The sequence below is a fragment of the Oreochromis aureus genome, linkage group 3 (genome assembly GCF_013358895.1).
Source record: "Oreochromis aureus strain Israel breed Guangdong linkage group 3, ZZ_aureus, whole genome shotgun sequence".
NCBI classification, from domain to species: domain Eukaryota; kingdom Metazoa; phylum Chordata; class Actinopteri; order Cichliformes; family Cichlidae; genus Oreochromis; species Oreochromis aureus.
Window position 1 is genome coordinate 104,956,278 of NC_052944.1, and position 18,969 is coordinate 104,975,246.

The 18,969-nt window shown below is 42.9% G+C and overlaps 2 protein-coding genes across 3 annotated transcripts; one reads left to right on the plus strand and one right to left on the minus strand.

Moving 5' to 3' along the window:
* Positions 1 to 4,283: 4,283 nt before the first annotated feature.
* LOC116336408 lies at positions 4,284 to 12,648 on the plus strand. The gene is made up of 6 exons (XM_039609049.1): positions 4,284 to 4,381; positions 6,616 to 6,959; positions 7,047 to 7,184; positions 7,733 to 8,062; positions 9,366 to 9,692; positions 9,988 to 12,648. Exons 1-6 carry the CDS (start codon positions 4,308 to 4,310, stop codon positions 10,065 to 10,067), a joined length of 1,293 nt encoding a protein of 430 aa, XP_039464983.1. The 5' UTR covers positions 4,284 to 4,307; the 3' UTR covers positions 10,068 to 12,648.
* A 227-nt stretch (positions 12,649 to 12,875) lies between these two features.
* LOC116332147 lies at positions 12,876 to 18,683 on the minus strand. 2 transcript variants are annotated; one of them, XM_031754999.2, is made up of 6 exons: positions 18,583 to 18,683; positions 17,904 to 17,945; positions 17,577 to 17,828; positions 16,217 to 16,456; positions 15,709 to 15,942; positions 12,876 to 14,817 (listed from the first exon to the last, which is right to left on the minus strand). In XM_031754999.2, exons 1-6 carry the CDS (start codon positions 18,611 to 18,613, stop codon positions 14,702 to 14,704), a joined length of 915 nt encoding a protein of 304 aa, XP_031610859.2. In that variant the 5' UTR covers positions 18,614 to 18,683; the 3' UTR covers positions 12,876 to 14,701. The 2 variants fall into 2 exon arrangements, with proteins under 2 accessions (XP_031610859.2, XP_039465011.1); XM_039609077.1 differs by having other exon boundaries at positions 17,577 to 17,945.
* Positions 18,684 to 18,969: the final 286 nt, after the last annotated feature.

Sequence of the window (18,969 nt, forward strand, 5' to 3'; positions counted from 1 at the left end):
CTGAACACTCTTAGGTATGATAGTTTCAGTATTTATTAATGCTCGTCATCGATTAATCACATTGTTACATGTAATATTATATTAGTTTATTACATGCTTATTTTAAAAGTGCTGTTTTATGAGTAGTATAATATTCAGTTTTAAAGCTTTTAAACAAATAGCGTGCTTTTTAACAGCAGTATTCTCTTAACACAGTAGCAGTTACAATATTTGTTGTAGGTAAATCTCACCTGAAACATTAATCTGATCATCAATCAATCCGAATTGAGGGAGGAGTATTTATCTGACAAAGATGCTCTAATCTAAACCATCACCAACAAAATAGCAATTCACCTTGTTTGTTAGATGGGTCACATGTTCTCCTGGTTCTTTGTACTTTCCTTGAAATAAAAAGCTGTGAATCTTTTTTCCAATCTCCTGCGCTTTCGTCCAGTTTCTTAGTGAACCATGAAACCTCAGCCTCTCACTTCATCATTCCAATTTTTCATTTACTCAGTGCTGTTCCGGTGTCAGTGGAAGGTGGGGACTGGGACAGTACACCTGTTAAAGTGTAACATAGGAGTACTAACACAAGCTCAGGACAGACAGAAACCTCCCATGGAGCAGAAGGCCAGGAGCTCATTGATCTTGATTTTCCATGATGTAGAGGATCAGAAACATGTATTGATGTTCTGGTTGTTTCATATATTTTCATACCATCAACTAGTTTCCATGTTCCTGCCTCAGTGTCTCTGTTGGATCCAGGGTTACCCATGGCTGTTGGTACCATACAGCAGAATTGCAATTTGAAAGTCTTTTAAATGAGTGGAACCATTTTAAGGCCTTTCATGTATTTCTTTTATGTCCATGTGTCTCTTTGTCTCTGATTTAAAGATGAATTCAAATTTGTTTCTTCTTCCAGGCTGGACCATGGTGGACAGCACAGGCTGAAACCTGGTCTGAGGAAGTGTGAGTGTGTGCTCACTTATATTTATGAAAATAACACTAGTTTAAATCACACTAAAGATTCTAAAGGGATGAATCACTGTGAAGTTGTCTCCATCAGTCTGTGGATAAGGCAGCAGATGAAGTCTTCAGGTGATAAACCGCTGTTGTTGTTTCTTCTTCTCTCCGTCAGATTCCTGCGATCTTAAACTGGACACAAACTCAGTGCACAGAAAACTTAAACTGTCCGACAACAACAGAAGAGTGACGGCAGTAACAGAGGAGCAGCCTTATCCTGATCACCCAGAGAGGTTTGAGTACTGGCTTCAGCTGCTGTGTACAAATGGTCTGACTGGTCGCTGTTACTGGGAGGTTGAGTGGAGCGGAGAGGTTCACATTTCAGTGACTTACAGAGGAGTCACAGGGAGAGGAGGCAGCAATGACAGCAGGTTTGGAGTAAACAGTCAGTCGTGGAGTTTGAGGTGCTCCAATGCTGATCAGTACTCTGTGTGTCACAATAACAGGAGAACAGACCTCTCCTCCTCCTCCTCCTCCTCCTCCTCCTCCTCTGTCTCTAACAGAGCAGCAGTGTATGTGGACTGTCCTGCTGGCACTCTGTCCTTCTACAGAGTCTCCTCTGACACTCTGATCCACCTCCACACCTTCAACACCACATTCACTCAAACTCTTTATCCTGGGTTCTGGTTATTGTCATACGGTTCTTCAGTGTCTCTTTGCTCTCTGTAGTGGGGGAAGCCTCCACAGAACCGCTTCAGCTCAGGGTGGTACTCAAAAATCAGTAATCCTAGTAAACTTGGTGTGTCATGGGTCTGGGTCATTTGACCCAGGTCTATGACTTTCTTGTGTTTTGGTGATTGTTATGTATAATGATTTTAGGTTCATTAGTTAGTCTTGAGGTTATTCTGTGTTCTGAGTTCCTTGTGTTCCCTGTTTACTTTCTTGTGTGTTAGGTTCCCGTTATGTTTTGGTCTCTCCTCCGTGTTTCCAGTATGTGTCTGTTGTGACATCTGTTGTAAGAGCCAATTAAAGGCTAGTTTCTTGGTATTGGTAAAATGATTAAAATGAGAAATATAAATTTTTGTTGTTAAATATATAATTTCCAGTTAATTTCCAAATACCGTTATGGTAAAAACATAAGATATGGAAATGTGACGTTCTGATGTGCTTTTTGGTATTTTGGTATATGGTAATTACATGTGGGGAGTCAGATAGGCTGGAAGCAACGCAGCTTTTTTTGACCGAGTCTTGCCATGTTAATTTAAAGTCTCATTAAACATCTTTTTTGAAAGAAAAGTTCCATAGTCTTGCTTGTGCTTCAAAAGCTTGTTGCTGGACTAAGTCCTGAAGGTGGTGAAACAGAGACGAAGTGCCACTGTTACATCTGTGTTTACGTCTCCCCCCCCTGTGTCTCTCACTTTCTTGTTCCCTGGGTCCCAGTCATGCCTTCGTGTTTGGTCTCCCCTTTTTGCTTACATGTTCCCTCACTCCATGAAACACATGTGTATCAAGTATGTTCTCCCCAGCCCGTCATGTCCCTCTTAACATGTCTCTCTGTCTCTCTCCTCTCCCATGACTGTTTCCATGTTTCCAATCATTCACACTCACACTTACAGCCAATATAGAACGTAGACTGGATTCAAACCTAGGACCTTCTTGCTAAGAGGCAACAGGGCTAAACTCCTGCATATTTTATTACATAATTTCAAAGATGTGGATTTTAGTGGTCTGCAGAGGTGGGAAGTAACAAAGTGCAAATACTTTCTTACTGTATTTAAGTAGAATTTTCAGATACCTGAGTAATTCTTTCTCCCTTATTTTAAGCACTTTAAATCTACTTACATTTTCAAAACAGGCTCCTTACTTTTGCTTTAATACATTTGGGTTGTTTCACGTCACTGCGAGCCTCTAAACATCAAAACGATCTGAGCCTAAACAGGAACACCCATTTGCTTATTAATCACCAGAGGATGTCACATAAAATGATCCTTTTGCGGACGGACAAATCAGAACCAATCAGAACCAGCTAGCTCCACATGTCACATCCAGTAGGATAACTTGCAGTGATAATAATGATAACAATAATGATAATAAAGTGTAATAAGTTCTTTTTTTTCCTATTTGTAAAAGGAGAGAGTATAATTTTTGTTGTTGCTGTATGAAAACAATAAAGATTACTTCTACTCCATTGTGGGCTAACAGTGAGCCAGACAGACAATGCTGGATCACTGCTGGATTATATGTGAGATCAGATGTTCACTGCTCACCAGAGTGGAAGATTTTCACCTGAAAGTCTCCTCCTCTTTCTTCATCAGCTTCTTCCTCTTCAACTACGATAAGATCATGGAGCAGCACAACCTAAGTAAGAAGAACTGTTTGTGTTTGGCGTCGGCGCCGTCGTCCCCCATCAGCAGAGCTAAATCAGCCTGGAAACACATGCAGACGGGTTTATGTGGAGCACCCCGACAGAATCTGATCCAGGACCAGCCTGGCTGTGGCACAACCTCTGACCTTCTTTTTCTGCAGCTTCTTGTCTTTCTTCACTTTCTGTTTCTGTCTGCAGGTCTGTTTCAGAGCAGTCAGCTGATCCAGGTGATGTGCATTGATCAGTGTTACAGGGGTCAGAGATGAACAGCTAAGAGCTGACATCAGTGATGTTTGTCTCTGAACAGGAAGCTTATGACACACTCGGTCTGATGGACAACCTTCACTCTGCTCCTCTTCTTCTTCTCTTTGTTTCTCCTGAAGCTCAGTTATTTAAGGGATTTTAATTTGTCAGGTTTATTTCTCTCAGCTTTGCATTGACTTATGTTTTCACTCGTGTCTAATCCAAGTGACTTCTGAGTGACGAAACGTTTCTCCCACTGAAAACGCTACATCCAGATGAACAGAATCAACGTTTTGGGGATTTACTTACCTGGATGATTGAGAATGCATCTAGACTCCTGTCTAATGTGTATTTATCCTACAGCTACATAAACTACGTGATGTAACTAACCCACGGCACAGGATGAGACTCAGTCCACTGACTCTGAGGTATTACATGTAATATTACCATGCTTTGGTACTTCCTGCTTCTACTCCTTCATATCTGAGACAATATTATCACTCGTGATTTTTGAGGTGTGTTTTGTTACGTGTGAGCTGCTTCAGTGTGATTATATATTTTATTTTGTTTCCACTTTATGAAAATGAACCCACCACAGAATTCCTCTACAGTCTAAATCAGCCCCACCTTTCCTCCACCCCGCATACCTGTAACTCCTGCCCCATATTTACCCACACACGCGTGATCCCCGGGAACTCCCCTGAAACCGAAAGTAAAAAGCCACGTCACAGTGGGCGTGGCACGACAAAGTACCGCTATGAGAGCTGTCGGTGTTTTGCTGTGCTTTTCTGTGTTTACGGGAGTCTTCATGGAGGATAAAGAAGCCCCACGGTAAGAAACCCACTCCTATCCTCTCTGAATGGGCGCGCGCACACACAGGCGCGCGCGAAGACCGGCGTAACTAAAAAGTTCAAAGGTGAGAAAGCCGACAGGAAAACACGGACCGCTCTAGCTAACCGACCCACGGCAGCACACACAGCCGCCCACAGACTGGCCTGTCGTGTTTGTCTGTGCAGGAGCCTCCTGACACACACAGACAGGCCGTACAGAGTGAGGTACAGACGGGTTACAGACCGCGGTGCAGTGACTTGTGCCGTCTGTAGCTCCCTGTGCGGCCTTCATGCCGGGCGGATCCCGCTGAAAGAATCAGCTCCCCGTGACACACGTGAAAGCCCGAAACACAGACACGTCTCTGAGCGGCATCACTGACGGAGGAGGAGACCTTTATGTGGGGAGGCTTCATTGATGGATGAATGTAGCATGTAGTTAGCAATGTTAGCAGCATGTGAGGGTAATGGTTTGGCTGTTTCTAATAAAGCTTTTACAAACGGTTGTTGTGGCTTCATTAGTGATGTGAGGCTGTAATGAGGAAACATGCTTATAAGTCCTGGTGAAACAGGTTGTTCGTGTTCATGTTTGTGGCTGCTGTGGTATGTGTGGCATGTTGTGGGTAAAGCAGGGGGTGACGTTAGGTGATAACAGATGTTTCTCTCTGTTGTAAAACCTAAGAACACACCGTCCCTGCTCTCATGATAAATATCAGCTGTGAGGTTATTATCAGCCTATTTAAAGTATAGTTTGTTAGATATGTGACTTTGTGTCTTTGTGTTGTGAGGTTTGTCCTGGAATCATGATGACTGGAGCTCCATCTTTGTGCTGTTTAGGTCATTCCAGTGTCTCAGTTTCCTGTTTCCTGTCTCTTTGTCCTCAGCGTCTCCTGTGGAAGTCCATCCACTCTCTGTCCCCATCGTGTCTCCTCTCGCTCTGTGCTTCGTCTCTGTGGTTGTTCGCCTTGTCCAGTGTCAGGTTTATATGCCTGAAGTCCCGGTCTCTGTCTCTGAGCTGTGTTTCCTGCTTTATTTTGAAAGTCCCTGGTCCAGTATGTTATGTTACCTTGTTGTCGTATCTTTCCTATGTGCTGTGTGCTCTCTGTTCCTGATCCTAGCCACAGTACTTCTTACTTTGTATTCGGTTCCTAAATTTCTCAGCTTTGTTAGTTTTGTGTCCGGAGTGCTGCACTCGTGTCCTCACAGCCGGCTGAGGACACAGGCAGTTCTTCCCAGGCGAGGGAAAGGGACCCAGCAGCCTATTAAAGCCCCTCTGCTGTAATGGGCTGTCATAAAGGTATAATGTGTGGTTAATACTGCAGTCTGCTGTTACATGTGTTACAATTTAAAATCTGCTGTATTTAAAGTACTGGCACCCCTCAGCTTCCCAGTAGTTGCATCTATGGTATAAATGGGAAAATCCTAAGGTGACCTCTGACCTTGGGATGGTCAATGATGGTCACTGAGATTCAAACTGATCCAAGATGAAGCTGCGCCATGGTATCAGTTTGGGAATTCTACGACTGGACCGTCAGTCTTTTATGGCTGATGAGTAAAAAGAGTGGGTGCACTAAGCCAAAGGTCCTACACTTTTTTTCAACTTGCTTGAGTTATTTGAAGTCCCATTTCTGTTGGTCAGTTTCAAAAATCTGCTAATAATGACTGAAATGAAAAAGAACAACATTATTACATATGCACTTTACTTGGAAAATTCAAAAGACTTCATGGATTTGCATGGTGCTGGTTCTCTTAGGGCTGCCTGTTTATTTGTAGCTGCATGCAGCTGTCAGGGTTTTTCTCTCCCTGGTGGTTTTTAAGGCAGAGAAGCAGCAGCATGAAGACTGGGCTCGGTCTTTGTAAGTTTCTGGGTTGTTTTTTTTTATATGGCTGTAGTTGCCAGCTTTATTCAGCCGGCCAGAGGAACCCTTGAATAGTTACACAAAGAAACAACATTGAAACTTGGTGAACATTAAGTCATCTATATTAGAGAGACCTTCAGTAATGGAAAAAAGAAGAAGTAAATGTGTTTTCCAGCTTAAAACCAGAGTCTGGGTGACAGTTTTTGGATCATTTCTATTCCCAGTTTTTTCCCGCTCTAGTTCTTTTGGTTTTGCCTGCTGAGCTGGATCGGTCACTTGTGCACACATCTTTACATTAGTAAAGTGTTTGAAGTCATTCTCTGTTTCACGGGCCTTAAAAACATCACAGCTCTCACCTGTTTCCTGTTTCTCCTCTCAGTTTTCAAGCATGTCTCGGGCTTGAGGTGTATGAGGGGGCGGAGTCTGTCATGCTGCCCTGTCAGGTACCAGAGGATGTTTACCGGGACGCCACTGCAGTGGTTTGGGATCGCAAGGACCTCAGCATCCCAACAGTCCATCTGCGTCTGCAGAGCGGGGATGATCTCACGAAACAGAATGTTATTTACTTCAACCGAACATCGATGAGAGCCGACGCTCTGCAGACTGGAGACCTCAGCCTCACTCTGAGGAACCCCATAGTCAATGACACCGGCACCTACACCTGCACCACCCGAAGATATGGACAAGATCAGAGCAAGACCCATTTGCAACTGAAGGTGGCAGGTCAGTGCTGTCGATAAAGGTCAGAGGTCAGAGTCATACTCTGAGAATCTGTTGGGTGATGTTCAGGTTGTTTGTTTGTGTGGACAGAACGTCCTCCTCCTGGTCCCACTCCTCCTCCAGTCTGGCCCAAAGTTGTCTCGGGTGTCCTGGTTCCTGTGGTTCTCCTGGCTGTTGGCTTTGGTGTCTTCATGTATTTTAGATATAAAAAGTTAAAGAACAAAGAAGGTATGTGTGTTATTAGACCACTCCATGAACATCAGTCAGTGTTTCCCACTCATTCATTCACTCATTACAAAACCTTATGATGACATACAGCACTTTAGATTGTTAATAATCTAACCTATGTTCTGAGTTACAGGCCCTGATAGTACATTTAAATTTGTATTATTTCTGGTACTGAACACTGAATATGCAATGACATGGAAATCCTTTTTTTAAAGAAATACTATTTTACCTCAGACACAGCAGAAGTATACTGCAGCTGAAATGGTTTCTCCTCATATGTGGTCACAGCTCTGCTAACAAGAGTTCAGATGTATGTAGGTTACAAGTCAAGTTCGGATCCGTACAAATCAGAACTTAGTGTCGTTTTTATGCCACACACTCTGTGTCTAATGGCCATTACTCTTACTGTAAGCCAGTGTATTACTTCTAATGCAAAGACAGGCTTGAACCTTTCAAATATCTTTCATTACAAGACAAGTCAAAGAAAATTTCCTCAGTGCTGCTGATGCCGTCTGTAGAGCTCATGTTGTGCTTTGTTCTCTTCTCAGTCGTTCAGGTCACAGCAGAACCAGGTGATGAGTCCGTTGTGCTGACCTGCAGAAGCACAGTTCAGCCCCTGCCTGATGGTGCTAAAGTGGAGTGGAAGGACAGAAATGAGAGGAAGGTCCATGTATATCAGAAAGACTCTGAGCAGGCTGAAAAACTGCACAGACGTTACAGAAACCGAACAGAGATGAAGAAAGACCCGCAGAAGACTGGAGACCTCAGTCTGACCCTGAAATACCCCACAAACACAGACAGAGACACCTACACCTGCACCGTCTACGGCAGGGAGGGAAAAGAACTGATGGAGAAACAGGTGGAGCTGAAAATCAAAGGTCAGTGCTGCAGATACAGGTCTGAGGTTTGGATATTATTTTCTGTTACAATAGATGTGGTCATTATTGACAGGTTTTATCAGCCATCTCTATATTTTCTCACAGAGTGTGTCTTTGACTTTGTCTGTCACACACTTACCAATGAAAGAGGCTACAGAGACTTTCCAAACAAATACCCTCACACATCTGCTCTGCAGCAGCTCTGTTATACTGACAAACACAGAGGCCATCTTTGTTCTTCCTGTCAGAGGAGGGACTTCATTAGGTCTTCCTGTTTGCTCACTGGTAGAAATATGGCCAGTAGTGGACTTTGTCTTTGATGGGATGTTACAGTGCAGGTTTGAACAGCTGCTGAACAGATGTGAGTTCAGGGGAACATTCACATGTTCTCTGAGAAACAGCAGTGAGTCTTTGAGGAACATGATGCTGTTGTCTGTCATTTGGCTGATGAGCACTGTTCTATCAGTGATGGAAACAAGAGACTACTGCTGATATGCGAAGAAAGCAGGAACAGCTGATACTGGACGCTCCTGCCTTCATGTGGTGCAAAGTAGGACTGCACTCTACTCTGAATCTTAAACATGTGTATTGTACACTGTGAAAGCAATTAGAAACAAATCAGTAAATAAATAATGACAGTTAGTTTTATAAAGGCCAAGTGAGGCACCAGCATCAAACAACAAGGACTCTAATCAGATAGATTTAAAAACAACTATATAACAATATCATTTCCATTTGTCATGATTATTCATTGTTTAGAGTGAAAGATGTAATTACACTTCCATGTATATACAACAGGGCTTTTTCAGCCATGTTTGTGCTGCATTTCTGCTGATGTACAAATCTTTATAAAAGTTATAAAATCAACCCTCCTTATAGAACAATTCAGTGTATTTGTGTGAAGAAAAACTATAAAGATTGTAGCAAACCTAGTGTTGGACAGACCTCTTTAATGAGTATGTTTGTGACTTCAATGCATTTTTAGTTAGACTGATATGTAGATGAACTGCAAACATTATGGCTTTTTTAGTAACAATGTAACTGCATTTCTGAACTAAGTCACTGATCAGACATCTTCAGGCCCCTTGCCTTCAAATGACTGACTTGATCAGTCTAACAGAGCAGCTGGGACCAGCATAGAGATGAACCTGATGACTTAGTGATGTTGCTGCTGAGACTTCGATGTGATGATTCTGTGGCTTCATGATGAACATGTGTTTCCAATGCTACATAAATTAAAATTAATTGACAAACATGAATGCTGTGTCTTCGTACAGCTCATGTTGTGTTGTTGTCCTCTCAGAGTGTCAGGTGGAGGTGGTGGAGGGGGTGGAGTCTGTCCTGCTGCCCTTCAAAACCACAGAAAACCTGCCTGGAGACAGTGATGTGGAGTGGAAACGGCATGAACCCGAATACATGAAGGTCTATGTGTATGAGAACGGCTCTGACCGGCCTGACAAACAGGACGACCATTACAGAGGTCGCACTGAGATGAACACTGACCTGCTGAACACTGGAGACCTCAGTCTGACCCTGGGACACCCCACAGTGGGAGATAGTGGGAGATACGCCTGTGAGGTCAACAGCAAGGGGGCCTGGAGATACAAGAGGGTGTGGCTCACAGTTAAAGGTTAGTTGTAATCGGTGTGAATATGTCTAATGTACTGTCCTATCTTTATATCTAATCAGTTCTGTCTGTTTGTCAGCAGTTTAGGCCATTTACCATTTTACCCTATGATGTCACAATGATGCTACATAGTTTCACTACGTCAGACACACACACAGCTTATAGAAGCCAAAGATTTCAGTACACTGTTTTAGTCTGTAATGCTTCAGGGTCAAAGGTCAGCATGTAGTAATTAAAACATCAAAGTGTTAGTTTAGCTCTGAGTGTTTTTTTGTGACTTCTTGTGTTTCCTCTGCAGGGAGAGATCAGGTCCAGGATCAAGCCGAGGACAACAACACTATTGAAATGACTCCTCTGATGGACCAACAATCAGCTTAATCTGACTGGTCTGTGAGTCAGAGGGAAAACACCAGTAATGGACTGAAGGGGATGAAGAGGGAACGATGCTGAGTTCCTCCACGTTCTGTGAGGATGTTTTCTGAGCTGTTCACACACCTGAACCCTGCAGTGACCGTAGCTCAGCTCACTCATGTAGCATCAGCTGTTTGATTTGTTTACCACATTACCTTAGCACAAACAACACTCATGATGTGCATTTTATTGTTACTTTATAGTTTACTTACCCATAATGCCCTGGTGTTCAGGTCTCAGCTGTGATCTGGGTGCTGTTCAGCTGATGTTTTGACCTCATGTCTGCACGTTCTGAGCAGGTAGATTACAGAGCTCCTACATGTGTGAGGCTTTAGTGTTGGCTGTGTCTGTAAAACTGCACAAAATATAAGACAACTAACACTTTAATATACATGTAGCTAATGAAGTGTACAAAGAAAAAGAACAGAATGTTTTTGTAAAATGCTGCTGAAGAGAAAAGAAATAAACTCCATCATCTGTCGCTTTCTGATGTATGAATCAGGTTTGGGTGGAGGGCATAGAAGAAACTAATCCTCAGTAATCTGGGGGATTACACAGCATATTCAGATTCTGAATATGCTGTGGGTGTGGATGTAGAGATTGTAGCTCTGAGCTCACGCTGGCTGATAACGTCTCACCTTCCAAGACTGCTGGCTAACAGCTAACGCTGCATGAACTCCTGCACATGGTGATGTGACGGTGCTGCTGTCCGTGTCCATCCCGTAATGACCTCAGTGCATCATCCTGTGATGTTTCCAGCAGGAAAACAAAGCTCAGATCAGGCATGACGATGAGTTCACTGTACTCAGATGCCTCCACAGTCACAGATCTCGGTCCAGCAGAGCATCTTTGGTAGAGTGACATCCTCTGAGGATGTTTCCAGGACTGTGATGAATCTGTGCCATTAACAAGCAAGGGAACAGGGCACCGGCATGGTGTACCTAATAAAGTGGCCATCGAGAATGTGTTTACGCGATGTCTCCATCTCAAGTGTCTCCAGCAGGGGGAGCCGTCTGATCCTTTATTGTCACAGTGACGTGTCAAAGCGTACACACTCATGGCCACTTTATTAGGCACACCTGTTCCACTCCATGGCAGCAGCTATGTGCTTGTGTACCTAATAAAGTGGCCTTGTGTGTGTATTTACTTGTGCAAATAAGAGTTCAACGTGCTTTAAAGTTCTGTGAGATACAGAACCCACAGTCACAGGAAAGGAGCCGAGTGTCTGACACTGTTTGGTTTTACAGATGAGAGAGAGCACAGAGGGAGAACATTGTAGTGAATCTGTGAAGTCAACATCGAGGCCCCACTGAGATGAAAGAAGAGCCACTGACAACCACAGACCTCAGTCTGACCCTGAAACACCCCCATCCCAACCACAGTGGTGTCTACATCCTTAGACAGAGAAAACTGACTCTGTCAGAGGTCAGTAAACACATCACAGAGGTCATTGAGAGGCAGTGCATGATGGGAAGATGAGTGACACAGACTAGAAGCTCTCTCACTGTCATCTGCTGTGAAATCACCTCAGCTTGTGTTCCCCGTCCAACAGCACACATTTACTCTGACACTGAAAGTGAAACTGGGCAGATGTCAGACTGATACTACACATTTCTTTTAAAGGCTGGTGTTTTCTGTATTAACCGCTGTGGTCATGTGGTTCAGCGGGGTCATTTCATTTCAATTCAATTTTATTTATATAACGCCAAATCACAACAACCGGTTGGGGTGAGAGAAGGAAGACAGGATAAAGACATGCTGTGGAAGAGAGACAGAGATTAATAATAAGTGTGATTCATTGCAGAGAGAGTCGTGTTCTCCGAGCTGAGACTGTCTCTGGTTTGTCTCCTCTGCTCAAAGCTGCAAACTCCTCAGAGCAGCTCTAAAGCTTCAGAGAGAAGAAGCACTCTAAGAACCCCTAAGGTGGTGTGAAACATTCACAGCTGGATGTTTTTAAGTGACTCTTTCACTGACATCAACACATGTGAGGTTAACTATAAATCTCAGGAGATGTGTTCTCACTCCTGAGATGTGTTTACTCCTGTTTATGGCTGTCACTGACTGAGCCTCTGTAATAAACCTCAAAGGTCTCCATGTGTAAAGAAGTCTTTGTGCTGCAGTGAATCTGACCCTTAATGTTCTTCTTTAAACGTCAAACATGTATAATAAAGAAAGCTTGTTTATATGACCTCCATAAAAACATCTGGGTCACAGCAGGTTGAGGTGCCGTCCATCTCTGAACACTGTAGTTTGAACATTCATTATCAATGAAAGCTGTTCCTTTGTAATCCTCCAAACCACCTTTCTATGACCTCGATGAGATCATCAAGGTCATCAAGGAAAGGTGGGATAGGCTGTTGTAGTTTTATAACTGTGATGTGTGTGTGGTTGTAATTATGCATACAGGTCTATGCTGTAGATTAAACTGGTCCTTATACCTGAATTGGCTGTGTACCCCTCACTAAGCTAATTAATGATGTAAGGATGACTCATGTGGAGCTGTTTTGCATATTTTAATTTTTTTGAGCATTTATTAAAAAGCAATAAACCTAAAGTGTAATGCATCCCAGTCTCAGTGCACGCACATTTATTTAGAGCTGTGAACACACCTCACACACCACTCACACCGAAAACACGTGCCAGCCTTCTACTTTCATCTTTCTCCACATTCACAGTTCCAGCTCATGTTTGTACTGCAGGTTATCAGACATGACCATTAATGCTGAAGCGAAGAAGAAGTGACACTGAAACTGAGACACTGCCCAGAGAAGTGGATAAGAGGAAACAAGCTTTATTTACTGATCTCAGTTCAGGATTCTGGTCAGACGAGAGACACAAAAACACAAACCAAGTGTTAAAAATGACCACCACAGATATGATGTTTGTTTACAAAGTTTATAAGGAGTACTCTGTGTACATTTATATAGATGTGTATAAATACAGTTTAGTGCATGTCTTATCAATCTTCTATGTACCATTACTGCTCCTTAGTTTACCTTTATGAACACAGATAAACACAGATGTGTTATTATGACTGTGATCATGATTATCAGCAGCAGAAACAGCTGATATCAGCAACTCTAACAGTAACAACATGTCTGTATTTATGAGTGACTCAGTAATGAAACATTTGCTAACACTCACTAATGTTTAATAGTATAACTTTATTATAAAGTGCTGCACGTGGTTTATCTGTGAGCTCTCCGAGTCAGCTGCGTCTAAAAAGCATGAAGCAAACATTTAGAAAAAAATGCAACTAAAATGTATATTTTTTAAATTATTTCTCTATTTAAATAATTAATGAAAATGTTTTCAAATGTGTTAAACTGAATGTATGCCAATCCAGTAAATGTTGTTTCCTTTATATGGAGCATTTTATAAAATTACATAGAAAACTAAAGTTTCTCGGTCATTGTGGGCAGTGATGGTTTAAAATAAGTGTCAGACTGAAGCTCTGCTGGGTTTTCACCTTAGTAACAGTGAACAAAGTGAACTGCAGGAGTGTGTGTCGTGTAAGAGACTCGGGCTGGAAACATGATGAAATGTGAGAATGTAAGAAGATCAAAATGATGAAAGAGAATAAAAACATCATAACTGTGTCGTAACGTGAGCTTTGAAGAGTTAAACTTGTTTGCGCTTGTCTCTGAGTCGGTTAGGTTACAGTTCACCCGCCGGCCTATGGGCAGTTTCACGCATAATAGCAGTTAAAAACCATGACGAAGTTAAAAAAAGTCTTAAATAGCAGATTCTGTTATTCAGCTGATATGTGTCCACTAATAAAAGCAGGCTAACTCTAATATTATGGCACTCGTCTGGGGCGCATTTAGGAATTTAGAAAATGCATGAAGACATAAAAACGTGACTCATAATTACATCAAAGCTCAACTAAACTAAAGCCTCCTCTGAATAATTCTGTTAAAAAAAAACCTCAACAAAAGTCTAGGATTATTTTAATATATCATTTTATTTTTTTCCAATATTGTTTCAGTTGTTTTAGTTTAGTTAATTTTATATCATGTGATGACAATATTTTCTTCACAGTTGGTTTTAGTCTTGAGTTTTAGTTTCCACAGTGTGGCTGTATGACTGTAGAGAACATGACATGACAACACCACAGGAAGCTTCCCCCCCATCAGCTGAGCTGTAACATCATCCAGCTGTTATATGGCTGGCGGATGAAGACAGTACAGAGAAAATAGTTCCAGCATTAAACTGTTACAAGGTGTAAAGTTAAACATATACAGATTGAAACGTTATGTTATTAGTAAAAGTGGGAAACCCTCTCTGGGCTTCACTGTTACAGCAGTTTAACCTCCAACATCAGACGTTCATCTGTGAGCCGATACACAAAAGCTGGGATTCAAAGAGTCAGCAGGAGAGTGAGCAGAGAGCAGGGGGGAAACCCTGGACTCTGAACAAAGGCATGTCCACAGTACGTGACATGATTTAGTAAAAAATCTTTCAGGAAGTGACTTTGAGGAGCAGGAAGGAAACAGTATCACATGTGCAGTCTGAGAAATGAGAAGCTGGAGCTTCCCGCATGATGGGCGCTTCCCTCTGCTCACGTGTGATGAAACGTCACCAGAGTCAAAGCAGCAGACTCATTCAGAGTATTCAGAGTCCTCGTAGAGCGCGCGCTCACCTGTGATGTCAACCACCGCCTCGTAGTTTTGTTCAATGCACTGGGTCATCTCCACGGAAACGGGAAGTCTGTTTCCTGTGGGCAAAGCATCGGGGTGAATGTTAGTCTCCACACATATGCATACAGTCCTCATTGATCGCTGCTTTTCACTGGAAACATGCTGCACCGCGGGCACCATCGTATGTCCAAGTTGGCCCACAGCAGGCCCACAGTGGGCAGCTGTGGGTGAACTGTAGGGCTGTGACTCATTGATACAGGACACTGGGTTCAGGTTAAGATGCAGGTTTTCATCCTACATGTTTGTGTGACAGTCACGTGGATGTCTTCTGTAATCTGATGCTGATCCTCCACAGTGACCTCAGAGCTCCAGTCCTTTAGCCTTGTCTCGATCATGTCTTCCAGCTTTGGGGTCTCCAACTCCAGTCCTCAGAGCTACCGTCCTGCAGCTTTTAGATGCATCTTTGTTTCAACACACCTGAATCAAATGAATGGCTTGTTACCAGGCCTTTGCCTAACTTGATGACATGCTGAAGAGGTAATTCAACCATTTGATTCAGCTGTTTCTCTGCATAAAAGCTACAGGACAGTAGCTCTCACAGACTGGAGTTGTAGATCTCTGCTTTAAACCATGCAGCTCTGGAGGTCTGTGCAGCTACAGTTCAGTACACCTTTTACTGCACCAGGTCACAGTTGAAGCGCTCACAATCAGATTCCAACTTCTTAAAATAGTTTCAGACACTAGAAGCTGTTACCTTTGGTTCTTTTCTGCTGTTATTTGGGTGTATAAAGGTTAGTATGTGAGCCTAATCCTGGTTAAGAGAGGTGAAATATCAGATTAAAGCTATGTTTTGGCTTTAGCAGTCCGGTTATTGTAATAATCAAAAATGCAGTGCAAACGTTTGTGATTTTACAGTCACAGCTGCCAGCAGGACGGCAGCAGTGATGGACCTGTGTGGAGGTATCTACCTGAGCGCCTGGCGGCCAGCCGGTCCAAGCAGATGGACAGCAGCAGGCCGGTGGTGATGGAGTAAATACAAAAGGCCAGCAGGTGGGAGAGGAGTCTCAACACAGGCGCACAGGAAGAAGGAGCAGGAGGAGGACGAGGTGAGGAACAGTTGGTGGGAGGAGGGGGAAGAGAGGGAATGGGGGACATGGTTTCACGAGAACGGACAGATGATCTGACGGAGGTCGTCGGGGGATCTGCAGGAGAGATAAGGAAGCATCTTCAGTTGTGTGATCAGTGCAACGAGGCTACACCACCAACACAGGCTTTCATTTCCATCTATTAGTATTAGATGCTGAAGAGGAGCATGCTAGTTATTCCATTATTATTGATTGTGATAATAACCACAGTCAAATCTCAGAGTGATGAATTCTCTCTCATTGCTCCACCTCTCCATCGAGGTCAAGGACATTAGAAAAACACAAAAGGGGTCCAATTTATGATGACAGCAAATGATGTCAGTGTTCTGACCTCTGACCCTCAGGTAGCTATGAGCAGATGATCCACTCAGATCAGTAGCACACCAGTAGAAACCCTCATTAGACTGCTGCACGTTGGAGATGGTGTGCTCTTTATGTCCAGATACAAGACGACGTCCACTGTAGAAAAAGTAAGCTGCCACCGTGTCACCAGTGCTGAGCCTGCAACGCAGAGTGAGATTACTTCCTTTTATCACAGGAAGTGCCGGGATCTCCAGGATCACTCCTTTTTCTGGATGACAGAGACAAAAGTACAGACATTTAGACAGGAAGCTTCTGGAGACAGCATGCAGGAGGTCAAATGATGACGCCATAGGACTGAATTCATCAACGTTCATCATCACAGACTGTAAAAGATGGTGTGGCCACTGCAGTCTGACCCTCTGCTTTTATAATGATCACTCAGAGGCATTTTCTTCTAGTTATGAGGGAGAAGAACAGATAGCTAGTGTAGCTGTCAAGCTGCTTCCATAGACCATACTGATGTTTGATAATCAGTGCTACATATCGTCCAAATTAAAACTGGAATTTCACTGAAGTACAGCAAAAATTTCTGAGACAGTCTGTTATTACAATTAACTAACCAGCAGCCATCCTATTGGTCCAAAAGCATAAACACGTTCCAGAGGTAACTTTGCTAGTAACCACAGCTGCCTATCAAGGGCCTGTCACTTAAAGAGGCCACGCCCCCACCAATGAAACTTTAATACAGTTTAAACAGGTGAGTTACAAAAATATTCTCTCCCGTTTTATTGTTATAAAGGGCAAAATTAGATTAACTTATTTATTTATTAGATATTTTAACATGAGAGCCTGTGAGGGCTAACTCCCTGCTGGAGCCTCTGGTGGACATTAGAGGAACTGCAGGAACTTTCAGCCCCGCAGGTCGATGGCTGTTCTGTACCACAGTGCAGCAGATTTAACACCATCTAGTTTAGTGTAGCAGTGAGTTCTAAGTATTTAAGTATCTCCTAATTACAAGTATTTTAAGTATATCAGTGTTTCCTAGCCTAAAAAATCCAAAACAATATGAACAAAAATCTGAGACATTAATTTAAACATCTATTAAAACAACATGAAAGTAAAATTCAGACAACGTGTCATTTGAAGTATAAACTGGATTCTTACGGCTCATCTCCACATAAGCACCACATTGTTGAACTAGCCTATGGATCAAGCTGTTATTCACACATTCAAGGCGCTTTTTATGCTAAATGCCCACCACCTGCATATATATATAAAAATAAATATATGGTTGTACTTCACCTGTCACAGGTGGTCCTGATACTGTATTGCCCTTAAATGTCCGGAGCAACTGTGAAAAAAAGAAGAAAAGAAACAACTTACTTTACCTGAAACACTGATGGTGACTTCATCACTCTTCTGCCCAGAACTGGTTTCACACCAGTAAATCGCTGTGAAGGTTGTTTGCAAGTCCTGAACACACAAGGACTCATTAAGTCTCCTGAAGTCTGCCGCTGGTCCACACTCATCAGTCTGGTTTCCTCTGGTCCTCCTCACCGTCCATCCATCATCACAGCTCAGAGACACTGGAGAGGATCCACTGAAGACCTGCTGAAGGTTTGGACTGACAGACAGAGACACTGGAGGAGACACAGAGTAAATGTATTTGTGTTCTTGTTGGAGTCTCACTGATCGTTTTCTGTTCATCAACTCACCTGCAGAAACAGTTGATGCAGACAGCAACAGCACACACACACCTGTTACAGGAGGAAAATACACAGACTTGAGCTTTTTCTCATGTCCTCAGAGGTGTACACTAACATACTGTGGCAGACGTCCACACGGTTAGATCAGGAAGAAGATTGGACCATCCGGGACGAAAGACCAATATTTTCTTGGTTACCACATTCCTCACTATAAAGCACCTGAAGTACTGCTGAATCATCACAGCCAAATTGTTTTCAGCTTTTAGATCATTATGTAAGTTTCCTCCTATGTTTAAATGGGACAAAATATAAAAACTTTAAAGGTTTCAAAAACCTTCCAGAATCCCAGTTCCTGCTTTTCTTTCCTCATTTGTAATATTTATTGTGTCCTTTGTTGTTTGTGTCTATATTAAGAACGAACATTTAAAAACAAGCACATCTTTTACAGAGACCCGTGACTCTAAACTACAGACCCTGACCGTTTCTGAACACTAAACATTTCTGATTGGATTATTTTCTGGATTTACACAGAACAGAACTGAGCCGACTTCCTGTTTTCTCCCCCGACAACACGGAGTAAACTCACAGGTCATCCAGTGTCCGTCCTTTACCTGGAGCTGGACTCACTCTGTGGTAGCTGGGATCACTGAGTGGGTGAGTGGGTGTAGGATTGCTGTGTGTGACTCACCGGGGAGCAGAGCCACAGGTGCAGTCTTCATGGTGTCTAGATCAGCATCGAGGGTCAGTGTGAGCTGCAGACTTTCACTTCAGCTCTTTCACAGCCGCCTGTTACCACATTAAAGACGGAAGCCTCAGTATAAGGAGGGGTAACAGGAGCAAAGGTCTGAGCTCTGAGCCAATCATGTTCAAGTACGGCCTTTTTAAAACTGACCTGCAAACGCTGCAGTTTAGAAATCCTTCGCGAGCTGTGTGAGTCTATCAAAGATCCTTCAGTCAGTCTGAAGAAAACACAAGTACGACTAAAGTAACAGCTGAGATTGTTAGTCTATAAACAAACTCCACCACAGTCACATGACTGCAGCGTCACCACCTCTGAGCTAATGAGTTCCTGCAG